General features: G+C 47.3%; 1 protein-coding gene across 3 annotated transcripts in view; it reads left to right on the top strand.

Annotated features, from left to right (window-relative positions):
* Positions 1 to 20169, top strand: part of sdk (sidekick cell adhesion molecule) — a 144098-nt gene that overhangs the window by 16748 nt on the left and 107181 nt on the right. For all 3 annotated transcript variants that reach the window (XM_075701064.1, XM_075701063.1, XM_075701062.1), the window contains exons 7-8: positions 14309 to 14584; positions 18387 to 18506. In XM_075701064.1, coding sequence (XP_075557179.1) covers positions 14309 to 14584; positions 18387 to 18506 — 396 coding nt within the window. The remainder of the gene's footprint in view (positions 1 to 14308; positions 14585 to 18386; positions 18507 to 20169) is intronic.

Genomic DNA, 20169 nt, shown 5'->3' with positions numbered 1-20169 from the left:
AGTGGCTGGCTAACCATGTGGGGGAAGATCGGAGCAGCAGCGGATACTTCCACACTTGTCACTTGCTCATGACCAAAAAGGTTCGGCAATGTCAGCGGGATCTCACGTGACACGTTCGTTGGCGCTAATAGCACTTTTAATTGCCTTGTGCCACCCGTGAAAGGAAGCTTTTTCCCCGTCTCCCCAAGCCTGCTGGTGCCCATGCACCTGACGCACAACATTTACCGTATACACGGTTGTAAGTCAACTCGAATGTAAGTTGACCCCCCGATATCGCTTGTGACAGGGTTAAAAAAAAAAAGAACATACCTGAGAGCGCATTCCATAACAAAAATTTATTAGTAGCTAGCATGGTCACCGGACTACTCGTCTTCACTTGTGCCATCGTCCTCACTAGTGCTGCATCGTCATCGCTGCTACGGTCCCATAGTGCGTTCAGTGAAATTCAAAATTTGGCAAACGACCACACCACGACATATTGTGGGACAGCAGCCCACGTCGAATACACTCAACCACACGCAGCCGTCAAGGAGGCTCTTTTGACAGGTTCGGCTGGCGCAAGTTCGCGGTCTTCTGCCGCCAACCACTCGCGCTCACGGCGGAGCAGGTCCTTAAGGGAGGAGGAGGGGATCAGAATTAACTTTTTTGTTTCTTGACAGAAAGGGCTGAAATTCGGCACACACACTGCAAATTGCAATAAAGAGACAAATCTAAAATTTCATTAGGATATCTTAATTAGTTTTTGTTTTATGAGAATTTATAAGTTCCTTGCATGTGGAAAGCCTGGCACAGTAACGAAATGTGATAGGGAGCTGGGAATACTTTGCATGTTTGCCCAGATGTCTTATCTACATCAAGACAGTGTTCGATTTTTTTTTTTTTTTTGGTGCGCTAATAATTTTTTGCTCAACATAACATGCACATGACTGTGCTTCACTGTATGGAGCCATGTAGTAATTGTGAAATAATTAATGAAAAGATAAAGAAACATTTCAAGACTGTCTTTACGTACAGCACAGCTTGTGGATCACAGCAAAACAAACTGGGCCAAAATCGGTCCAGCCATTGTTGTGCTACGCTTTCCACGAGCGAGGTGATTGACAAAAATAATGCAATTGAGAAAACTGGCTGCAAAGTTTTAAAAGTACTGCAAATTTATTAAAAAGCACCAGGGCTGTAATATTTTGAATCATTGCTGTCAGGCATCCTCTTACACCTTTGCCTCATCGTTTGGTGGGATTTGGATGCCTTCTTCAGGCGTTCTTTATCCTTTTCTTGCGCCATCTGGAGTAGTGCATGAACACCATTTTCACTGCCAGACCGAGCCTGGTATCGCAGTGTACACTCACAGAACGCTGTTGGCATCTTGGGCACAGAGTTTTAGCGATCAAAGAGTTCATCGCGGAAACAGGCGTAATAATGAACTCACAGTCACAAGGGGCCGAAATTTGTTCATGGCATTGCTGCTTCCGCTCAGTCGCGGACACTGCGCGAAGGGAGTCGCGAACGCTGCATGCCTGTGCTTCTGCAGTCACCGCTGACACAAAACGCGGCTCGAGGCGCGTGTGAATCGTGCGACTATTCGTCTGGTGAGCCTTGAGTCACCATACAGTTTGTAGCTCGTCGACGGTTGGGGCTCACTCGCAGGCTGCGTGTCCCTGTCGCACGATGCATCGGAAACGCACACCGTCTCTGCCGGCGATGGAGACCGACCCGCATCACCTCCAACAACGTGATCTCGGTTGCCGACTCGCGTGGCCGTACGCACAGGTGCAAGAGCCTCCGTTGGCACGTCTTCCGGTGGCTTGGTTATCAGTGTCGATGTCACAGGGCGATTGTCGGCTTCGCTGCTGGAATTGCACGGTGCAAGATAACGCGGCACGTTATCCGCGTGTTCAGTCGGGTTCTCCGCTTCTCCCACTGGCCGCCGTCTTTTTCTCGCCGTAGGAGGCTTGCGCTTCTGTTTTCCGAAGGCATGCTTCATTTAAAAGTTCTTTTCGAACGAGCGACGATCCATCACTGACCTGGGAGCTTTCATAAATCCGAATTCTGCGAGTGTCAAACGAAGAAAGATGCCGGCGTGGTTTTCAAAGCGGACAACTGCGGTCCGCTGTGGTTGCCAGCTTGCCCGCTGCTGCAGCAGCAACCAATGGCGAGATGCCTTTCAGTACGGCAACCAATCGGAGGCCCGCTTTCATCGCAGGGCCCGTGTGACCGCCTCTTGCAGACTCGCGCGTCTTTTGTGTTTGTGTGTTTGTTACAAGATGGCGACGAACGAAGAATTCAGAAACGGAATGGCGAAACTTCGAGCTTTCGAACGATACCAAGGTGGCGGCGTTCGGTGGCGGAAAAGACAAGTTAGGGCTCCGCGAACTGCGGTGATTTTACGCGATTTAAAGCTGTTTTCTCATCCTACGCACTGATAAATTAATCTTTTCCGGGCACTTTTAGTGCGTTTTCAGTCAAACCATTTTGATACAATGTAGATTAGGCATTGCAGATACCGAAACGCGTCGTTGCCAAAAATCGATCCTTTTTGCGATTTTCGCGATATGATCCCCGCGTCCCCCCTTAAAAGGCAAAGGTCCAGGCTTGTTTTATGACCATGTCGCACTTCACAGGCAGAGCCTGAATCACGCATCTCAGCGGCGTACACCACAAGCTTGCCCTACAGCTCCGGAAAGCGTCCTGACTTCGGCCCGTGGGAAATTCTTCACTTGCCGTCACAGGTGAAAATATCGCTTAGCTGAAGTTGCCACTCTCGCACCACCCGTTCAGAAACATCGAACTTGCGGCCCATTGCGCAGTGATTTGTTTCTTCAGCGTAAAGGATGGCAGCCCTCTTGAGCACTACTATGAGTCTAGTACACTCTACTGTGAACGAGTGCCGAATGTTTAGTAGGCCTGGAGCACTCATGACGACTGAGAAAGCATGGAAGTAGCACGTAGCCGGTAGTTGAGTCAAACGCTTTAAACTTGTGGGGATGCGCGACTCTCACGCGTCCCCTGATATCTTGTTTTCCCGCATAGCTCCTGCAGTGCTGCTTCGCCGCGTGGCCTGGCGCCCGCGGTGGTCGGAGTGGTACAAGCGCAGTGCGAGAGATGGCGCGAGTGTTGCGCTGCTGCGGGTTTACTTGGGTGCGGGAAAGACAAGGCGGGACTCTTTGGCGGCGGAACGGCAAGCAGCTCGGACGTGCCGCGCGTGCGCCGATCCAAGCTTCTGCGAGACTGTCTCGCGTGGCCGCCTTCGAACGCGCCACCGTTTGCGTGACCGTACACGCGAACGTCCAGGCGTTGGGATCCAGCACGGGGCGAACATATTCACTCGCTATCCGGTCGCGGTGAGTCGGACTTCCTAGATTTGTCGTGCGCCCATCGGCATGTTTTGTGGATAGCAACTCTGCTAGCAGGCATCGATCTATGAAAGGCGAAATAAATGCCCTTGTGATTGTTTGCACTACTGTGTTGTCGTTCCTTTGTCCCAAGAGCACGGGTGAGAGAACCCCACATCTGGCTGCCCAACGTGGACCTCTTGGGGCATCGGACGATAGATTTAACAGTTTTGCTTCGTTCGAGATCTTTGTTTGAACCGAAGCGTAGGGCTAGCGTGGATCTTGATCGCTAGCGTTGGCGGCGTGCTTTCTTGAGCGAGGCGACGGTTGCTGTAGTGTGTTCGAACATGTCAACGTGCTGAGCCTTTTCGCAAGTGTTTATTTTTAATGACATTCGTCGGTACGAGAGCCACGTGGCCTGCATCCTGGGAGAGCGAGGCTTAGTGCCCGCGGAGAATTGGCAAGCCTGAAGCGAGTGAGCACGGAAGCCTCGTGGGTAGTCCGAATTTCTTATGTAAATAGCTTCTTCTGTCTCTTTGACTCTGATGAAGTCACGGCTCTGGGAGCCGGGTGGTCGCGGGCCACGGGTACTCCGACACCGGGCACTCCGACACCATCTGGGACGGTGGGCCACCGTCAACTCAGATGCTGTGTGCACTGAGCGGGATAGGACCACCCAACAGAGCTGACGTCTCCTCGTGGCTGTCTATTTTGCGCTCATTTTGGGTGTTGTTTTTAGATGCCGGTTGTTGTTAGGGTAGCGACGCTTTAGGCCTAAGGCTTTACAAACCCCACAAACTAGAGCTACAGGTAAAGAGAAACACGTGAGCGATGTCTGCTCTTTCATTAACTATCCATACTCCCTGCAAGCGCTGCCATTCTGTGGCTGCCACTGCAAATGGAACAGTGGCACTTCCATCAACTATCTGCACACCCCTCCTCCCCCCCCCCAAGAGTGTTGTGTGCACTGTAAAACTAAAAAAAATGTTGAAAAACCCTTCCGAAAAGCAAATGCGTGGGATAGCGAAAACAATGGATAGGGCCATAGAGCAAACACAAAATTCCAACTATGTTGTAGCTCCCCTGATGTCTCGTTGGCCTCGCTTTTTTGGCGGTGCCATGTCTTGGTTTCGATTGTAAGTCGACGCCTCCCCCCTCCACTTCAGATTTTCAGATTAAAAAAAAAAGTAGGTCGACTTACAATCGTGTAAATACGATACCACGCGTGCGACCGTCATTGGACATGAGGATTCCCCTCTCTTAACCCTTTGAGGGTTAAGAGAGGGGAATATGGCGATCTTTTTCGCCATATGCGACTGCCTTGGGTTAATTTTTTTCTAGTGCAGATTCCAATTCTTCTTAAGGACTTATTTCGAAAAAGATTTACCGTAATTTTTCTAGGGTGACTTTAAAGTGAGAAAAAAATATTTTGCGTTGGTATATATGCACTCTTTATTCATGAATAACAATAAAAAAAAGGAAATAAACTTATCAGAATAAAAAATTTGAAGCATTTTTATGCGCATAGTTCAAGGCTTTAAAATCCGCACACGAGAATATTCTGCAAGTCTCAAATGTTCCTGCTCCTATACTAATACGTACGTCCATAGCGTAATCGAATTGTGTAGGTGTGCGCACTCAAGAAAACTGTTTGGTTATGTGCCCATCAAAAAAAGCGGCATGTGTGACAAATTTCCGCTAATCTTCATCTTATCGCCAACCAGCTATGGCAATTAATTTTCGCGAGTCTTAAAAAAAAGGAAAGAAATGGAAACGCATCCACGGCGGCATCCTTCCTATGCGCACCCCCGTGAGCACTAAACGAGTGAGAAACAAGTGGTAGCCCTTTGAGCGATTAGGAACGAGATAGCCATCAGTTTCGCAAGCGCAAAAAGCCAAAACTGCCCGCGAAACAAAATCGGAACGGCCGCCTGCCCGTGCGCATGCCAATGAGCAAACGGTAATATACAGACGCGCGGCAGCAAACTAGCGCTAAAACAAACCATGCAAGGAAAACCGAGAGAAGGAGGCACGCAAAAAAAATTCCCTGTATCCCCACATAATGGCAGCACATGACAGAAAAGAAAAAGTTAGGAAATTGGCGCGTTTTTTAAACATACAGACAGCGCCTTAAATATACGGCATCGACCATTTTCGGACTTGTTCGTGGCGCCGTATGTTTCCGTCATTGACCGTCAAAGGGTTAAGTGGGTACACGGGTCCTGGAGACAAATAAATAGCTAACAAGTCGATTTTTCAGTTTTGTTGTTTTCACCATCTATATGTCATCACGCACTTGTTGACAAAAAATTAATGCAAAATTACGCGTCTTTGGGCAAAAGAATGCCATATTTGTCATGCGAGACGCTCATTTTCGTCTGCAAGACGCACCGAAAATGCCCCATCTTGTGCCACTAACAGTTTTGGAACCGATCAATGGAGCGCCACCATTTTGGTCTCGTTCGAAAGCGTGTCCTTCCTGCTCCCTTACCCGCCTAAAAGGAGCCTTCAAGGTTGCTTGAGAAGGTAGCAACCAGGCAAGAACAAGAGAGGAAATCCCACCATCCTGTTGGTCTGCGACCATCATGTGGCTTAATAACTCCTCATTGGAGCGCGCGTTTGCGACGCTGTTTTGCCTAAACCATCGCTCAGCGTGGTCGGGATTAGTCGAGATGCCAAGCTGTGCACGGAAATTCCGTACAGTGCATAAATTCAGGAAGCATCGAAGAAAGCACGTGGTGCAGCAAAAAGATGCATCGGAACTCAAAGTGACAATGACAACCTTGTTGGACTGGTGGACTTGCAGACGCCGCGGAACAGCGGTGCAACCAAGGAGTGGGGTGCTACACAACAGGAAGAGGCAATCGTGACAGCTGTCACCGCAACGATCCCGAAAGCGGCTGACAGCGTTGACGCTCGGCCTGAGCGACGGAAAACGTCAGTGCCACTTGCAATGTTGACAGCAGACAGTGACCATACAGTGGACGCCCCGGTAACAGATTGCGGGGCAGCGGTCGTCACAGGCGTGTGTGTGTGTGTGCTACGGAGATGCACACTCGGCCGGACCGCGCGAGGATCAACACGGCGTATCTCACGGCGGCGGACAGAGATCAGATCGAGCAACAAGAACAGGATGAAACAGCAAAACTCTCCTCAGTTTCAGTGACGGATTGCTAGGTGGAAGTGCCTAACAAGTGAGCACCATCTGGAAAGTGTGTGGACAACAACGTACACCAATGTCAGCCTCGACATGGTAAACTGTTTACTGAAAGGTGCTGGTGGCCGAGCGTGCTGCGGAGCGGTGACCATCGAGCGGCACTCGCGGGAGTACGGCATTGCCGTGAAGCTGAAAGTTCTGTGCAGCAACTGCGGCGAAATTGACACGAAATGGAGCTCACGAGTTGGAGGCACTGCCAACTGGAATCCTTTCGAGATTAATGTTCTTGCGGTGTCACTGATCTTGGGGCCGTGGCAGACGCAGGCGAGCACAGCAAACAGATTTTAATTTACCCAAACTCGAAATGGAAAAGTCGAAACTCAATTGGCAAAAAATAACAGTCCACACTTCCATAGCCAAAACAATGTCCTTATCTTCGCCTACGTGCGTCCTTAGCGCGTTTTGTGCTAAAGTCCGGCAACCCTGGCCTATGGCTGCACGCTAACAAAAAGGAATGCTCTTACAAAGTTTGGTTGTTGTACATATCTCCAAGTCTGATGTGCGCCAGCTCTTGGTCCCAGTCGGTGCTCCTGCCGACTTCGCAAGCTTTGCTGTCTTGGTATCGACCGGCCAGCTCCTCCAGCTCGGATGTCAGTGTCCCGAACTATGCCGGTGACGTGTCACTCCGGCCTCCTTGGTTAGGCCTAACGCCAGGCTCTGCGGCTACTTCTTCGAGTGCTAACGAGATGCCCCGGGGACTATCGTCCATGCTGTTCTGCCTCTGAAGGGGGATCCAATTCCTGGGGTGCCCGGCACCGCCATGAGAGGCTGGAGCAGGTCCAGGGAGCCTCGCTCGAACGTCGTCGAGATCGACGGCCACACCCTGGATCGCCAGTGTCACGGGCTTGCCCGAACCTCCATGGCTCTCGTCGCCAGTATGATGCTTATGCTCCAACCTTCTTGGCCCAGAGCCACGTCGATAATCCCAGCTTAGCGCCGCTTCTCTCCCGATCACACCTCGGGTCACGCGCCTCGAGGGCTCGTGCCGTTCGGACCGATCGGCGCACATCGTCCACTTCTTTTCTTTTTGTGCCCCGTGCCTCTTACATATGACAGGCTAATATGTATATAGAAATACAAAACATTATATGTGAACTCTTCAAACATTCAAAAACCAACTTAGTTAATTTTAGGTCTCTCAGTACAATATAGGGATAACACTCAGCAAGTATGAAGGACACTTGTCGGATGCTTCTATTTGCGCATCAGAGCCATTCTTTCCCATCATCTGGATGAAGAAAGCAGCGCCTTTAAAGAGGACATGAGGCAATGACTGCATATCTGAGTGCTGTGTATGTCATCTCCTCTTGTCCAGTAACATGATGAGTAAACATGTCCCAATTTCATGTACTTGGTTATGACCGCATATATAGTGAATGACTGATTTTCCAGACTTCGATATTTTTAGACATGCCTAATAATTTAGACGCCTTCTCAGCCCCCATAGAGCCAATGTATAAAGCTGTCTGAAATTTCGGACTCAGCAATCCTTCATTGTCCAATTTTTCTACCTTCTTGCTGTAACTGCAGGTCCGAGATGGCAATAATCAAAGCTACCACTGCTGTCATTTTGATTATTTCGTACAGTGAAACCTTGTTAAACTGTAGTTGGCCGGAGCTCAGAAAAAGTGCGTACTAAACGGTAGTACTGCTTAACCCAAATAGCATGAGATCGCCCAATTACCTGTCAAAAACGGAACTCAGAGAAAGTGCAATGAAAGGGGAAAAAACATGCAGCATTTATTCACTTCGTGCAACACAAGTGTTATTTTTGTTCGATGCCGAAGCGACCTAGCAGCGACGACAGCAGCCTAAAACTTACTGAAGCTGCGAGCCAGCTTTTCAGCCAGCCCCCTCTTTTCGGCAAACACTCGCATGGCAGATTCCTCTTTGGCGTTGCATATTCTCTGTGCACAGGCGTGGTAGCGTCGTAGAAGTCGCGGGGCACCTTTTCATTGCAGCGTGCTATTCTCGTCACGACGATTGCATTACAGCTTCTGCTACTGTCGGGCCTGAATCGCCCGTGCTGTCGTTTACCGTGTCATCCTCATCACTGTTGCTAGGTGACACTTTTGCAACAACAGAGGCAACAATGGCGAAAAGTCAAACCTCGTAGCTGACATCTCCTCGCGGTCGCAGCAGCGCTGCCAAGCAACTTCGCATTCCAAATGCCACACACCATAGTCAACAGTAGATGCATGTCACATGCCAGCGCAGACTTCTTCATGTCACGTTCGATAGCATGAATGATGTCTAATTTTCATTCTATGCTAAGTACCCGGCGTCTTTTTTATCCGAGCTTCCGAACGACGCGAGTCCTCACTTGCACAACGCCACAACGCTCTCTGGCACGGCGCCGAAATGATGTTGACGTTGGTGTGGCTTCACGTGCAAACGCACAGAGCGCTTGGAGGCTGTTCTGATCTCTGAGGCTTGTTGTTCTGCCGGGCCGCCCGATGGAGACGACGCACCACTGTGTTTGCATGATGAAAAGTGGAAGCACTACATGTTCACCGATGCATATGCAATAAGCTGGTACGGTTTAATTATCATCATCATCAGCCTGGTTACGCCCACTTCAGGGCAAAGGCCTCTTCCATAACGTGGAAAGTTGGGCTAGTTGGTGAGTGATCATAGTTGGAGAGTGATCGCAGCGAGTGTTGTCTATTCCTGCTTGTCTCCTCTTCCATGCTTCTCCAACTACCCTGGTCATGTACGAATTGTGGTCACCTGCAAACTTCTTAATCTCATCTGCCCACCTAACTTTCTGTCACCTCCTGCTAAGCTTCCCTTCACTTGGAATCCAGTCCATAACCCTTAATGACCATCGGTTATCTTCCCTCCTCATTACATGTCCTGCCCATGTCCATTTCTTTTTCTTGATTTCAACTAAGCTTTCATTAACTCGCATTTGTTCCCTCACCCAAGCTGCTCTTTTCTTATCCCTTAACGTTGCACCCATCATTCTTCTTTCCATAGCTCGTTGCGTCGTCCTAAATTTAAGTAGAACCCTTTTCTTAAGCCTCCAGATTTCTGCCCCGTAGGTGAGTACTGGTAAGACAGCCATTATACACTTTTCTCATGCGGGATAATGGCAACCTGCTGTTCATGATCTGAGAATGCCTGCCAAAAGCACCCCAGCCCATTCTTATTCTTCTGATTGAAAGAAAATCAGTTTCATGATCCAGATCTGCGGTCACTACCTGCCCTAAGTAGATGTATTCACTTACCACTTTCAGTGCCTCGCTACCTATTGTAAACTGCTGTCTTTTCCGAGACTGTTAAACATTACCTTGGTTTCCTGTAGATTGATTTTTAGACCCACCCTTCTGCTTTGCCTCTCCAGGTCAGTGGGCATGCATTGCAATTGGTCCCCTGAGTTACTGAGCAAGGCAATATCATCAGCGAATCGCAAGTTACTAAGGTATTCTCCATTAACTCTTATCCCCAATTCTTCCCAATCCAGGTCTCTGAATACCTCCTGTAAGCACGCTGTGAATAGCATTGGAGAGATCGTATCTCCCTGCCTGACGCCTTTCTTTATTGGGATTTTGTTGCTTTCTTTATGGAGGACTACAGTGGCTGTGGAGCCGCTATAGATATCTTTCAGTATTTTTACATACGGCTCGTCTACCCCCAGATTCCTTAATGCCTCCATGATTGCTGAGGTTTTGACTGAATCAAACGCTTTCTCGTAATCAATGAAAGCTATATATAAGGGTTGGTTATATTCTGCACATTTGTCTATCACCTGGTTGATAGTGTGAATATGGTCTATTGTTGAGTAGCCTTTACAGAATCCTGCCTGCTCCTTTGGTTGACAGAAGTCTAAGGTGTTCCTGATTTTATTTGCGATTACCTTAGTAAATACTTTGTGGGCAACTGACAGTAAGCTGATCGGTCTATAGTTTTTCGTCTTTGCCGTCCCCTTTCTTATGAATTAGGGTTATGTTAGCGTTCTTCCAAGATTCCAGTACACTCGAGGCCATGAGGCATTGCATATACAGGGTGGCCAGTTTTTCTAGGACAATCTGCCCACCATCCTTCAACAAATTGGCTGTTACCTGATACTCCCCAGCTGGCTTCTCTTTTTGCATAGCTCCCAAGTACGGTTTATGCGTATAAAAAGCACATTATGTTCAATTGCCGCGGAATCGAGGATTTGACTGTACTACTTTTAAAACAAAACTACTGTTTAACTTAGTACGGTTTAACGTGGTTTTACTGTAGCTCTGAACCAGCACTCTTGCACACCATTCCACTGGCCGCCATTATTAGGCCTAACTGCTTCGACGCTTGCTGCTAAGATTGTGGTTCAGTGCCCTTCAGTGATTAAGGAATTCACTACTGTCAGCAATGGTGCCGACTCCACCTTTATCATCCTTTCCTATTTCTTCAGAGCGTGAAAAGCACTGCGAAGGTCCAACATTGAATAATGCCGATTTCCAAAAGTTAGCTTCACTGCAATACAGTGTCGTCACGTGGTCAAGCATACACAATTTATCGTGTGGAAGCATACCAAAAGTGAAAAGCAGGGTGTCTACCAACCGGGAAAACTTGGAATTCTCAGGGAATTTGAACAGTCTGGAAAAACTCAGGGAGACCTCAGGGAATTTGTGCTTCTATCAGGGAAAATTAGCTGTAACTTCATTGAAAGGGAACGAAAGTCATGTTAATGCTGGCTCCAGTAACACAGGAATCGCAACGAATCGTCATTGACGCCGTGTCGTCGGCACGAGGTATTGCCACAGTAGTTAACGACCGATTTTCTAGGCGCCCAATTTATCGGAAATGCCCGATAATTCACACGGCTTTGTGGCACGACCACGTACTCCACATAGTCAGTGTATATTGCCCTGATTGCAGGTCAGAAATGGCATGAATCAAAGCCACTGCTGCCGCCATTTTATCTCGCCGCCTCGAACCACACAGATCCGCTGGCGGCCGTAGCCACCACCGAGGCAGCGTTAGGTCTAGCTGCTTCTATGTTCGCTATTAAGCTTCTTGCCGTGCGTTGCCGTGTTTTCATTGAAAGAATTCGCCGCTATCACCAATGGCACCGACTCCGCCTTTGTAATCCTCGCGATTGGCTTTGAAGCTCGCAGAGCACAGCGCATTGCGTAATGCCAGTCACCGAAAGTTAGCTTCGCCTCAGTACAGTAATGTTAGGCGGCGAAGCATAACAAGCATGGGAAGGGGCAATTGTCACGGGACACAGTATGTATTCCTTAATTATACACACATGCACGCCCATCTCCTGTCACAGTACGAGCACCGATATGCCTAGTAAGTGTACTGGCAGGCGTTAAGAGCTTTTTCGGGCGTGCCTGTGGCAATTTCAGCCTTTAAGGGTAGTTAACCTTTTGAAGGTTTTCGCCGTACATGTACGGCGGCGGTTTTCTGTCCCACAAGGTCTTTGCCGTACGGGTACGGTTCCGACCCTCCGTTTGAAATTTCGCGCCATAATGACTATGCGTGCTCACCGGGATGTGCCTCCACCTCTTAGCATTTACAAGATGCATTTGAAATTGGTGCTACCTTCTTGGGGAGGTAAACAGAGCTGATTGCTAGCTTCAGCGCGTCGCTCAGACTGCGGCAACGCCCCTTTGGTGGTTTCGGTTTCTCCGCGTAATCGCAACGGAGGCGTGCGAAACGTCATTTTCTTTGTCGGCACTCTCTTGCAGGGCGGTGGAAGTTGATTTCTGTCTTGATTGGCGCTGCTCTTAGCTTGTTTATAAGCGCCGTTCGTGAGGTGTTCTCGCTCTAAGTGGCAACGCGGTTTCGGTTCCGCCGTGTGATCGCAACGGAGGCGCGCAAAACGTGGTTTTTCTCTTTGTCGGCACGCTCTCGCAGGGGTGGCGGAAGTTGATTTCAATCTTGATTGGCAGTGCTCTTAGCTTGTTTATCACCAACGTCTTAGCTTGTTTATCACCACCGCTCACTAGGTATTCTCGCTCTCTGCGGCAATGCGCTTACGCGAGAGGGTGCATCAGACCTCTGCCCAAGGCAGCCGCACGCAGAGATGTCGTGTGTGCCAACACAACTCCTCGCTCCAAGAGAACAGACACGCATTTTAGGTGTGCAGACTGCGATAAGGCACTGTGCATAAGGCATTATTTTTGGACTGCCCAATTTTCGGATGTGTTTGCGGCCCCTAGGGAAACAGAAAAATCGGACATTGACTGTACAACTGACCAAGAGGATGCTTCAAATTATCCATGTGGTGAAAGCGTGGTAGAAGGAGGATGAGAACAGAAAGGACCGACGCACTGAGGAATTAACGGGAACAGAAGCGTGCCGCCGCCTTTTTGAAGGAGCTTGAGCTAAAAAAACTAAGTGTTGGCTGATGCAAAGATGCAGATGTCCCTCATCCAAACCAAAATAAGCTGTTTTAAGCAGTAAAACCCAACACTGAGATGTTGTGTACGGTCTGAGAGTATGTCAGGACAGTTGAGGTTGACTTCCCAGCTGCTGAGAGAGAACCTTAGTTGTGACAAAGTTCAGGCCTCGTACAGATGAGCTTTCTATCAGTTGATAGAAATAGCTCATATTAAAAAAAAATATTTACTTATGTATACATCTCCTTTTCATTAAAATGGTCGACTCAATTTGGAATGGGTTTTACCATTTCTTTCACTGTGCATTTTACGAACACCTTCCTTCTGTTTTCTTTTTAAATAACATAGATATTACTCCTTACTATTCAAACTGGATTAAGTCTTTTTTTTGTTTCAGCATGCTTACTAGAGAGTGACAGCATCGGACAACGTGGTGTCAGCCTGTCTTGACATAAAACAAAGTTCTGGCTCATTCAGGGGATTTGCAAAGGTGCTCAGGGAAAACCTGGAAAACTCAGGGAATGTGGAAATGTCAACTTGGTAGACACCCTGAAAAGGCATTTGAGCCCTTGGGGCCTGCAAAAGGCATGCATTCATTTTTTAGGATTGCCTGATTTTTCGGACGTTCTTGCAGACCCTGAGGAGTCTGAAAAATCATGTGGTGACTGTATGTAACCTTTCACTGTAACTGAACATTACTGTTGCTAGTCATTGCTTGTGTATGTTGTCGTCTCTCGTCCCATTCAAACATGCTGTTTCTTCAACCAAGTATGTACCAACCAGCTTAAATTAGCACACTGTTGATGTCACACTCGAGTGGTGGATGCCACTGCACTATGAAGCTGGGACTGCGCAGTGTCTCAATAGATAAGTGTGGTGTGTAAATCAGGTGCAGGTGTAGCAGAAAGGGACAATGTTTTGAGTCTAAAACTGTGCGTGAAAAAGAACAGATTTGACCGCCGAACAGCCCGAGTTATTCGTGGCTGATACAGAAACGAGCCCTCTTATTGGCACCTAAAGCTATACCGCATGCGCACTCTACTTAACGAGCTGAGAGGGGTATTGAATGTCATCGATGTGGCAACTGAGAAACGATGGGAAAGTTTGGATGGAGGATGGCATTGGCAGCGGTGTGCAGAGAATGCTACAAGGACTTTTCTCTTGTGCACAACACTCCCTGGCCTTGCTGCACACACTGGGGTAAAGGAATTCCTTTCTTCTCTGCCACTCCCAACTGTTTTCAGGTATAATTTGACTTTCTTTCACTTAGCTAAACAGTGGTGCACATTCTAAGGCTTTGAACTTAAATTCTTATCCTCTTTCGTGCCACACCATTTTGTGTGTGTGTGTGCGCGTATGACCTAACTCTCTCTGGACACAAGGCGACAGTTCCTCACATGGTTTTCCTGCTGTGACTGCAGTGCCGCCCTCATTGAGCCGCAAGGTAGACGAGGAGACTGCGGTGGAGCTGGGCCAGCAGGTGCAGCTGCCCTGTGCGGCCGAGGGCCACCCACTGCCTGAGGTGCACTGGCTGCTGGATGCCCAGCCGCTGGATCTGACCAGTGGCCGCTTCCACGTGCATGAAGGAGGCACCCTCGAGATCAGGGCACTGGCCATGGAGGACGCGGGCGTCTACCAGTGTGTGGCCGAGAACCTGCTGGGCGAGGCGCGGGCCGCCACCTGGCTGCATGTCAAGAGTGAGGGCCTCCTTTTTTTACCTGCTGGGTTTTCTATACAGTCAACTCTCGTTACAACGGACCCTTATAATCCGACAAAAAGAAAACTTCAGTTTTATCTAAAGTCCATAATATCGAAGACTCGTCACTTCCGAAACTTTCGTCACGATGTCTAAAAATTTTATTGCAAAGAGTGAGTGAGGAACGTCCAAAGTAAAAAACAAACAAAATAGTCAGTTTCACTCGAAAGGCGAAGCATCAATTGCGATAGCAAATTAAGCAAGATAAGCGGGGCAGCAGCCACAAGCAAATTGACCTTCATGCTTTTTCTCTCTTCAACGCAAACTAAATGTTGAAAGCACAGCACATATGAGGCTACGGGCACTGGGCGCACTTTGTCCACATCACAGATCGCTTTGAAGTTACGGCTCCCGTACGGGTGCACACTGTCCACATCGCAGATCGTTTTGAAGATTTGGCACTTGCGCGGGCACACACTTTGTCAACATCGCAGATCGCTTTTAAGATACGGTGCCTACACGGCCGCACCGTTAACCCTTTGAAGGTTTTTGCCGTACATGTACGGCGGCGGTTTTCCGTCCCGCAAAGTCTTTGCCGTAAGGTACGGTTTCGACCCTCCGTTTGAAATTTCGCACTATGACGATACGTGCTCACTGGGAGGTGCTGCCACCTCTCAGCTCAGAACTTACAAGAAGCGTTTGAAATTTGTTCTTCGGGCGGTAAACAGAACTGATTTCTAGCTTCAGCGTGTCGCGCAGACTGTGGCAACACCCCTTATGCGGTTTCGGTTTCGCCGCGTGATCGCAACGGAGGCGCGCAAATCGTAATTTTTTTTCTTTGTCGGCACTCTCTTGCAGGGCGGTGCAAGTTGATTTCTATCTTGATTGGCGTTACTCTTCGCTTGTTTATCAGCACCACTCGTGAGGTATTCTCGCTTTCAGTGGCAACGCGCTTTCGCATTTTTGGTTCCGCTGCGGGATCGCAACGGACGCGCGCGAAACGTGGTTTTTCTCTTTGTTGGCACGCTCTCACAGGGGCGGCGGAAGTTGATTTGAATCTTGATTGGTGCCGCTCTTAGCTTGTTTATCACCACCGCTCACAAGGTATTCTCGCTGTCTGCGGCGACGGGCTTATGCGAGACGGTGCCTCAGACCTCTGCACAAGGCAGCCGCACACAGAGATGTCATGTGTGCACCAACACAACTCGTCGCTCCAAGAGGAGTACAGACATGCATTTTAGGTGTGCAGACTGCGATAGGGAGCTGTACGTAGACCCGTGTTTCAAGTAGTACCACACTCTGAAATACTATTGAACATTTTGCAGTTCTGAATGATGTCGACACCAAAATACTGTTCCTAATTTTTTTCTTACTATTTATTGCTGACTTTATACATTTTGTACATTCAAGATCCGCAATAAAGTAATTTGACCACCTGGGAAAGTTTTTTTCAAAATAATTCGACCCTCAAAGGGTTAAGAGCAGCCACGTCTGTGCCTTGCCCGCGAAAGATGGCGCTTTTCCACCCCGCTTTCCTCCCTCCGTGGCGCACAAGGCACTGAGTTCAGATTGTCAGCTGTACCTCGCAAGTCAGTTGCCAACCTGTGTCGACACGACAAAAGTCTGTTTTATATGCTCGATTTTGACAAAAATTGCTGCTAATCTCGTCCGCTGTAGCCTATAGTCCATTGTTGCGCAGCCTGTTAAAAGTGAAATTCGTTGCGTTAATGAAATAGGTAGAACAAACGGGCTGAAATATAGTCCGTTATATCCAAAAGTCTGTTGTACGCAGGTCCATTTTAACGAGTGCAGACTGTACTCTATTTTAAACTTATGGAGGCAGCACGGAAGGACCTACGCAAGTAGTCATGGAAGTGTCTCTCCGCACATTCAACAGTACAGTTGTTTTTGATTTACAGGATTTTCTATAGAATAACTACTTCGTTTATTACAACAGCAGCTTGGGGACATGAACTTATGTCAAGTGACCTACAGTGGACTTCTCTTAAATGGAACTTGAAGGGAATACAAATAAGTGTTCCATTTATCAGAAGTTTCATTTAAGCAACGTAGATGTTTCATGAAGCACAACTTCATTTAAATTGCAGTGCGTGTGCATCTGTATAATTTTAAGAAATGCATACAATGTAAAAACGGCCCCTTTCCATTCTTAGTATACTTCACTGTATAACGTGGCTGTATTGTGGCGAAACTGACAAGTCAAGTTCGAGTTATTCGTCGAAAACCCATAGAACTGTTTGGGCGAGATTGAATTAACTAAAAATTTAGCCAACAGAAGTCTACTGCACTAAGTTCGAGCTGATACAGCTGAAAGGAGCTCGGAACATTTATAATGATTATGATTTTTTTCAATAAAGCCTTACGAAATATGAGGATTATATTGGTGCTGTCTTGCTAACAGGTAAAATTTTTTATGCCTTTCTTTATTTCACAAGGCGTATCACTTGGAAACTAAAATATGGAAAGAAAAGCACATACTATAGATCCAAGTTACGTGTCCCATTGCAGATCACCCCTTAAAAGCGCATGAATGTGCTTCGAGAGCCAGCATTTTTAAGCATGAATTTTTTTTATATGCATCATGCATGAACCTGCCACACAATGTTCTTGTGCCTCTCTCTTCCTTTCTCATCAAACTGCAAGACTTCCTTTTATCATAGACCTTGTTTTTTTTTATTTTTTCTTTTTAATGCGAAAGCATCATATGCCCCATTATGCAAAAATCCGTCGTAGTCGGTGGCATGACCAACTGATGGCACCAAAATTATCGGTGGGGCAAACAGTAAAAACACGTTAAAAAATGCTCAGCTTGGCATCAAATTTCTTAGGATCCTGTGAAACACGTAAATAATGACTTTGAAAGGAAAATTTCGTAAATTTCCATAGGAGTGGGAAGGGAACCTGAGCCTCCGGGGTACGAGACGAGCGTGCTTCCTTGACACCGTGACGGCTCCACGGTTCTCCTTGACTAAAGGTGCACCTGGTAGCGTGTGTCATTGCACTCGTGACAGCGCAGCCAATGTGGAGGAAGTGGCACCACATGATGAGTGTATAAAATAAAAAGCATTAATGACCAACTGAATGGCACTGAGTGGTTCTTCGAATTATGAACTCTTCACGGGCAAGCAAGCGCGTTGAGGTGCTTGGTGTATTTTGGTTTGGCCTTACCGAGATGCACTTAGAATGCAGGCGAGAGATTGCGCAAACAAGAAGGCATGGAAAAAAAATAACATTTCACCAAAGAGACTATAATGCTTTTGCATTCCCATACGTAAGTTGTCTTAAGAGAGATTGCGCTAACAAGAAGGCATGGAAAAAAATAACATTTCACCAAAGAGACTATAATGCTTTTGCATTCCCATACGTAAGTTGTCTTAAGTGTCTCTGCCAAATTTTTCTTGTTTTTTTGTGGCTTCCTTGTGTTTTTCTCAGTTGTCACTAAGCAAAAAATTTTGTGAAGTGTTTGTCTACATAGCTTTATATATATGCCTTTAAAATTATGTTATATTGTCATTTTTCCTCCTTAAAATAATTCCCGAAAGCTGCTGTAGGTAGTTAAATCTCAATGGCTACTGTCTCTTGGTGTAATTTCTGGATGAAGGACAAGGCAGAAGATGTAGCTGTGGAAGGCTACATTCTTTCCTGCCCTCAAAATGCCTCTCATCTTTCTTTTTTTTTAAGTTGAGAGCTGTGGTAGCCCTGTTGTCATTTGGAAGACGTACAGTCTTCATTGGGCACTCTTCATGAGGCAGCATTGCAGTGCACTCTTTGATCATGTGCAGTTTCTCCACCGGCCTTCCTGCGAGCTCCCGAGAATGTGACTGTCCTGGATGGAATGGATGCGCAACTGTCATGCTCAGTTGTGGGGGCGCCACTTCCCAACACAAGCTGGGCATATAGTGGTACGTCTTCTTTTGGCATCAAGTTTGTTTAGTGGGTCCAGATTTGTGCATGGGCTTTTTCTGACAAAAACTGTTGTTACCCATATTTCAAAATGGTATGCCTTGCACCTGCTTAAACTTCTTCTATTTTGCTGTGCCAGCTTTTTGCAAAATGTGGTTTAGTTTGCATTGGGCAACAGAAAGTGTAGGAAGCACAAATGTGCCCGTTAGCGGGAACATAATTTACATTTTGTTACTCTGCACTTTCACCGACACAATGGAAGGCAAACCTTGCAATGTTCCTTTATGTTGGAGCAGGTTTATTTGCAGATAATGCTTGTTAGGATTGATGATGAGCCTACACTCTTCTTTACTATCTGCTTTATTAACGAGCTACAAGTTCCTACATCGTTTCACAACTAACACTCTGTTCCCATGGCACAACACACAGCCAAAACGCCTGTCTGACTCTCACCACCTTGTGCTCATAGGCACAAGTGCCGCATATTCTTTTGTAATAAATATCGCCTGCCACGAACAGGCTGACTGTGGTCAACTCCTATGCTATTCAGTGTCTGTGCCACACTCACTGAAAGTGCTGGCAGAGCATGTGGGGAAGTCATCAGGGACGAGGAAAGACAAGGTGTGAAGAAAAATGCTTGCTATTCCCTCTTTTCCCTTCGCTGGTGTTGTGTCTGTGCGATTTTTATGAATCTTAAAATTCACAAATTGGCAGGTATGAGAGCATGTTTCAAGTGATCATGGCTGTGATGATTTTTTTTGACAGTCACTGCTTTTTTTTCCCCCCCACAAATAATAGAAAGGTTTTTCACATGCTCCTCAATGCTGTCACTCCACCACCGGGAGGAGCAATTTATCCTTTACTTTTGTTGGAGAGAACATTGCGACCTTTTGGCATAAATGTTCATGTAAATTGTTGCTAAATACTGATGAAAACTTAAAAAATGAAAGGGAGAAGTGGTCATTTACCCAACTGTGGCACAAAGCTACAAAGGAGACCTGTGCACCTTGCTTCAAGTTGTCAGTTAAGGGGGGATGCGTATTCCGCATCGCAAAAAATGGCAAAAAAAAAATAGAATTTCTGAAAATCGCATTTTCAATTTCTGTTACTCTTTTTCTATCTGATTCCGAAATATCATCACTGTAAGCCTCATAGAAGTGCTCTAAAAAATTTGTTTTATCAGCCAACGCGGTGAAAAATTTTGAGGAAATAAAGAAAAAACATCATTTTTCAAGCCACAATATCTCCAGAACGGCGCAACCAAGCACCGCCATCTTGGTCTTGTTGGAAAGCGCATTTCTCTGTTTTCAAGTTTGCCACTGCAGCTACCTCCTCCATACAGAAATAAGCATACAAAAAGCAAATGATTGAAGGTCGTGCCGGAATCTGTGATTGGCCGCGCCCGCCACGTGACTCCAGCGCGGTTCACCATTGGTCCGGCGCTCGCGTCGTCTGCTCAGCTCTTTGCACCTCGCGAGTCTGGACTGGAAATCTTGACATGTCAAAACTGGCACTACGCGAACATGGCAGTAGCGTGGCCGATTCCTACGTTTGTGGACGTCTCAGACCTACAGCTAAGCATGCCGAGCATCGGCAACACGAACATCACGACCAAGATACGCGCGCAGAATCCGAACACATGGCTAAGCCTTTCAGCACTTG

Source organism: Dermacentor variabilis, chromosome 8 (assembly GCF_050947875.1).
Source record: "Dermacentor variabilis isolate Ectoservices chromosome 8, ASM5094787v1, whole genome shotgun sequence".
NCBI classification, from domain to species: domain Eukaryota; kingdom Metazoa; phylum Arthropoda; class Arachnida; order Ixodida; family Ixodidae; genus Dermacentor; species Dermacentor variabilis.
Note: the sequence above shows the minus strand (reverse complement) of the source record. Positions and strands in the feature narration are given on the sequence as shown.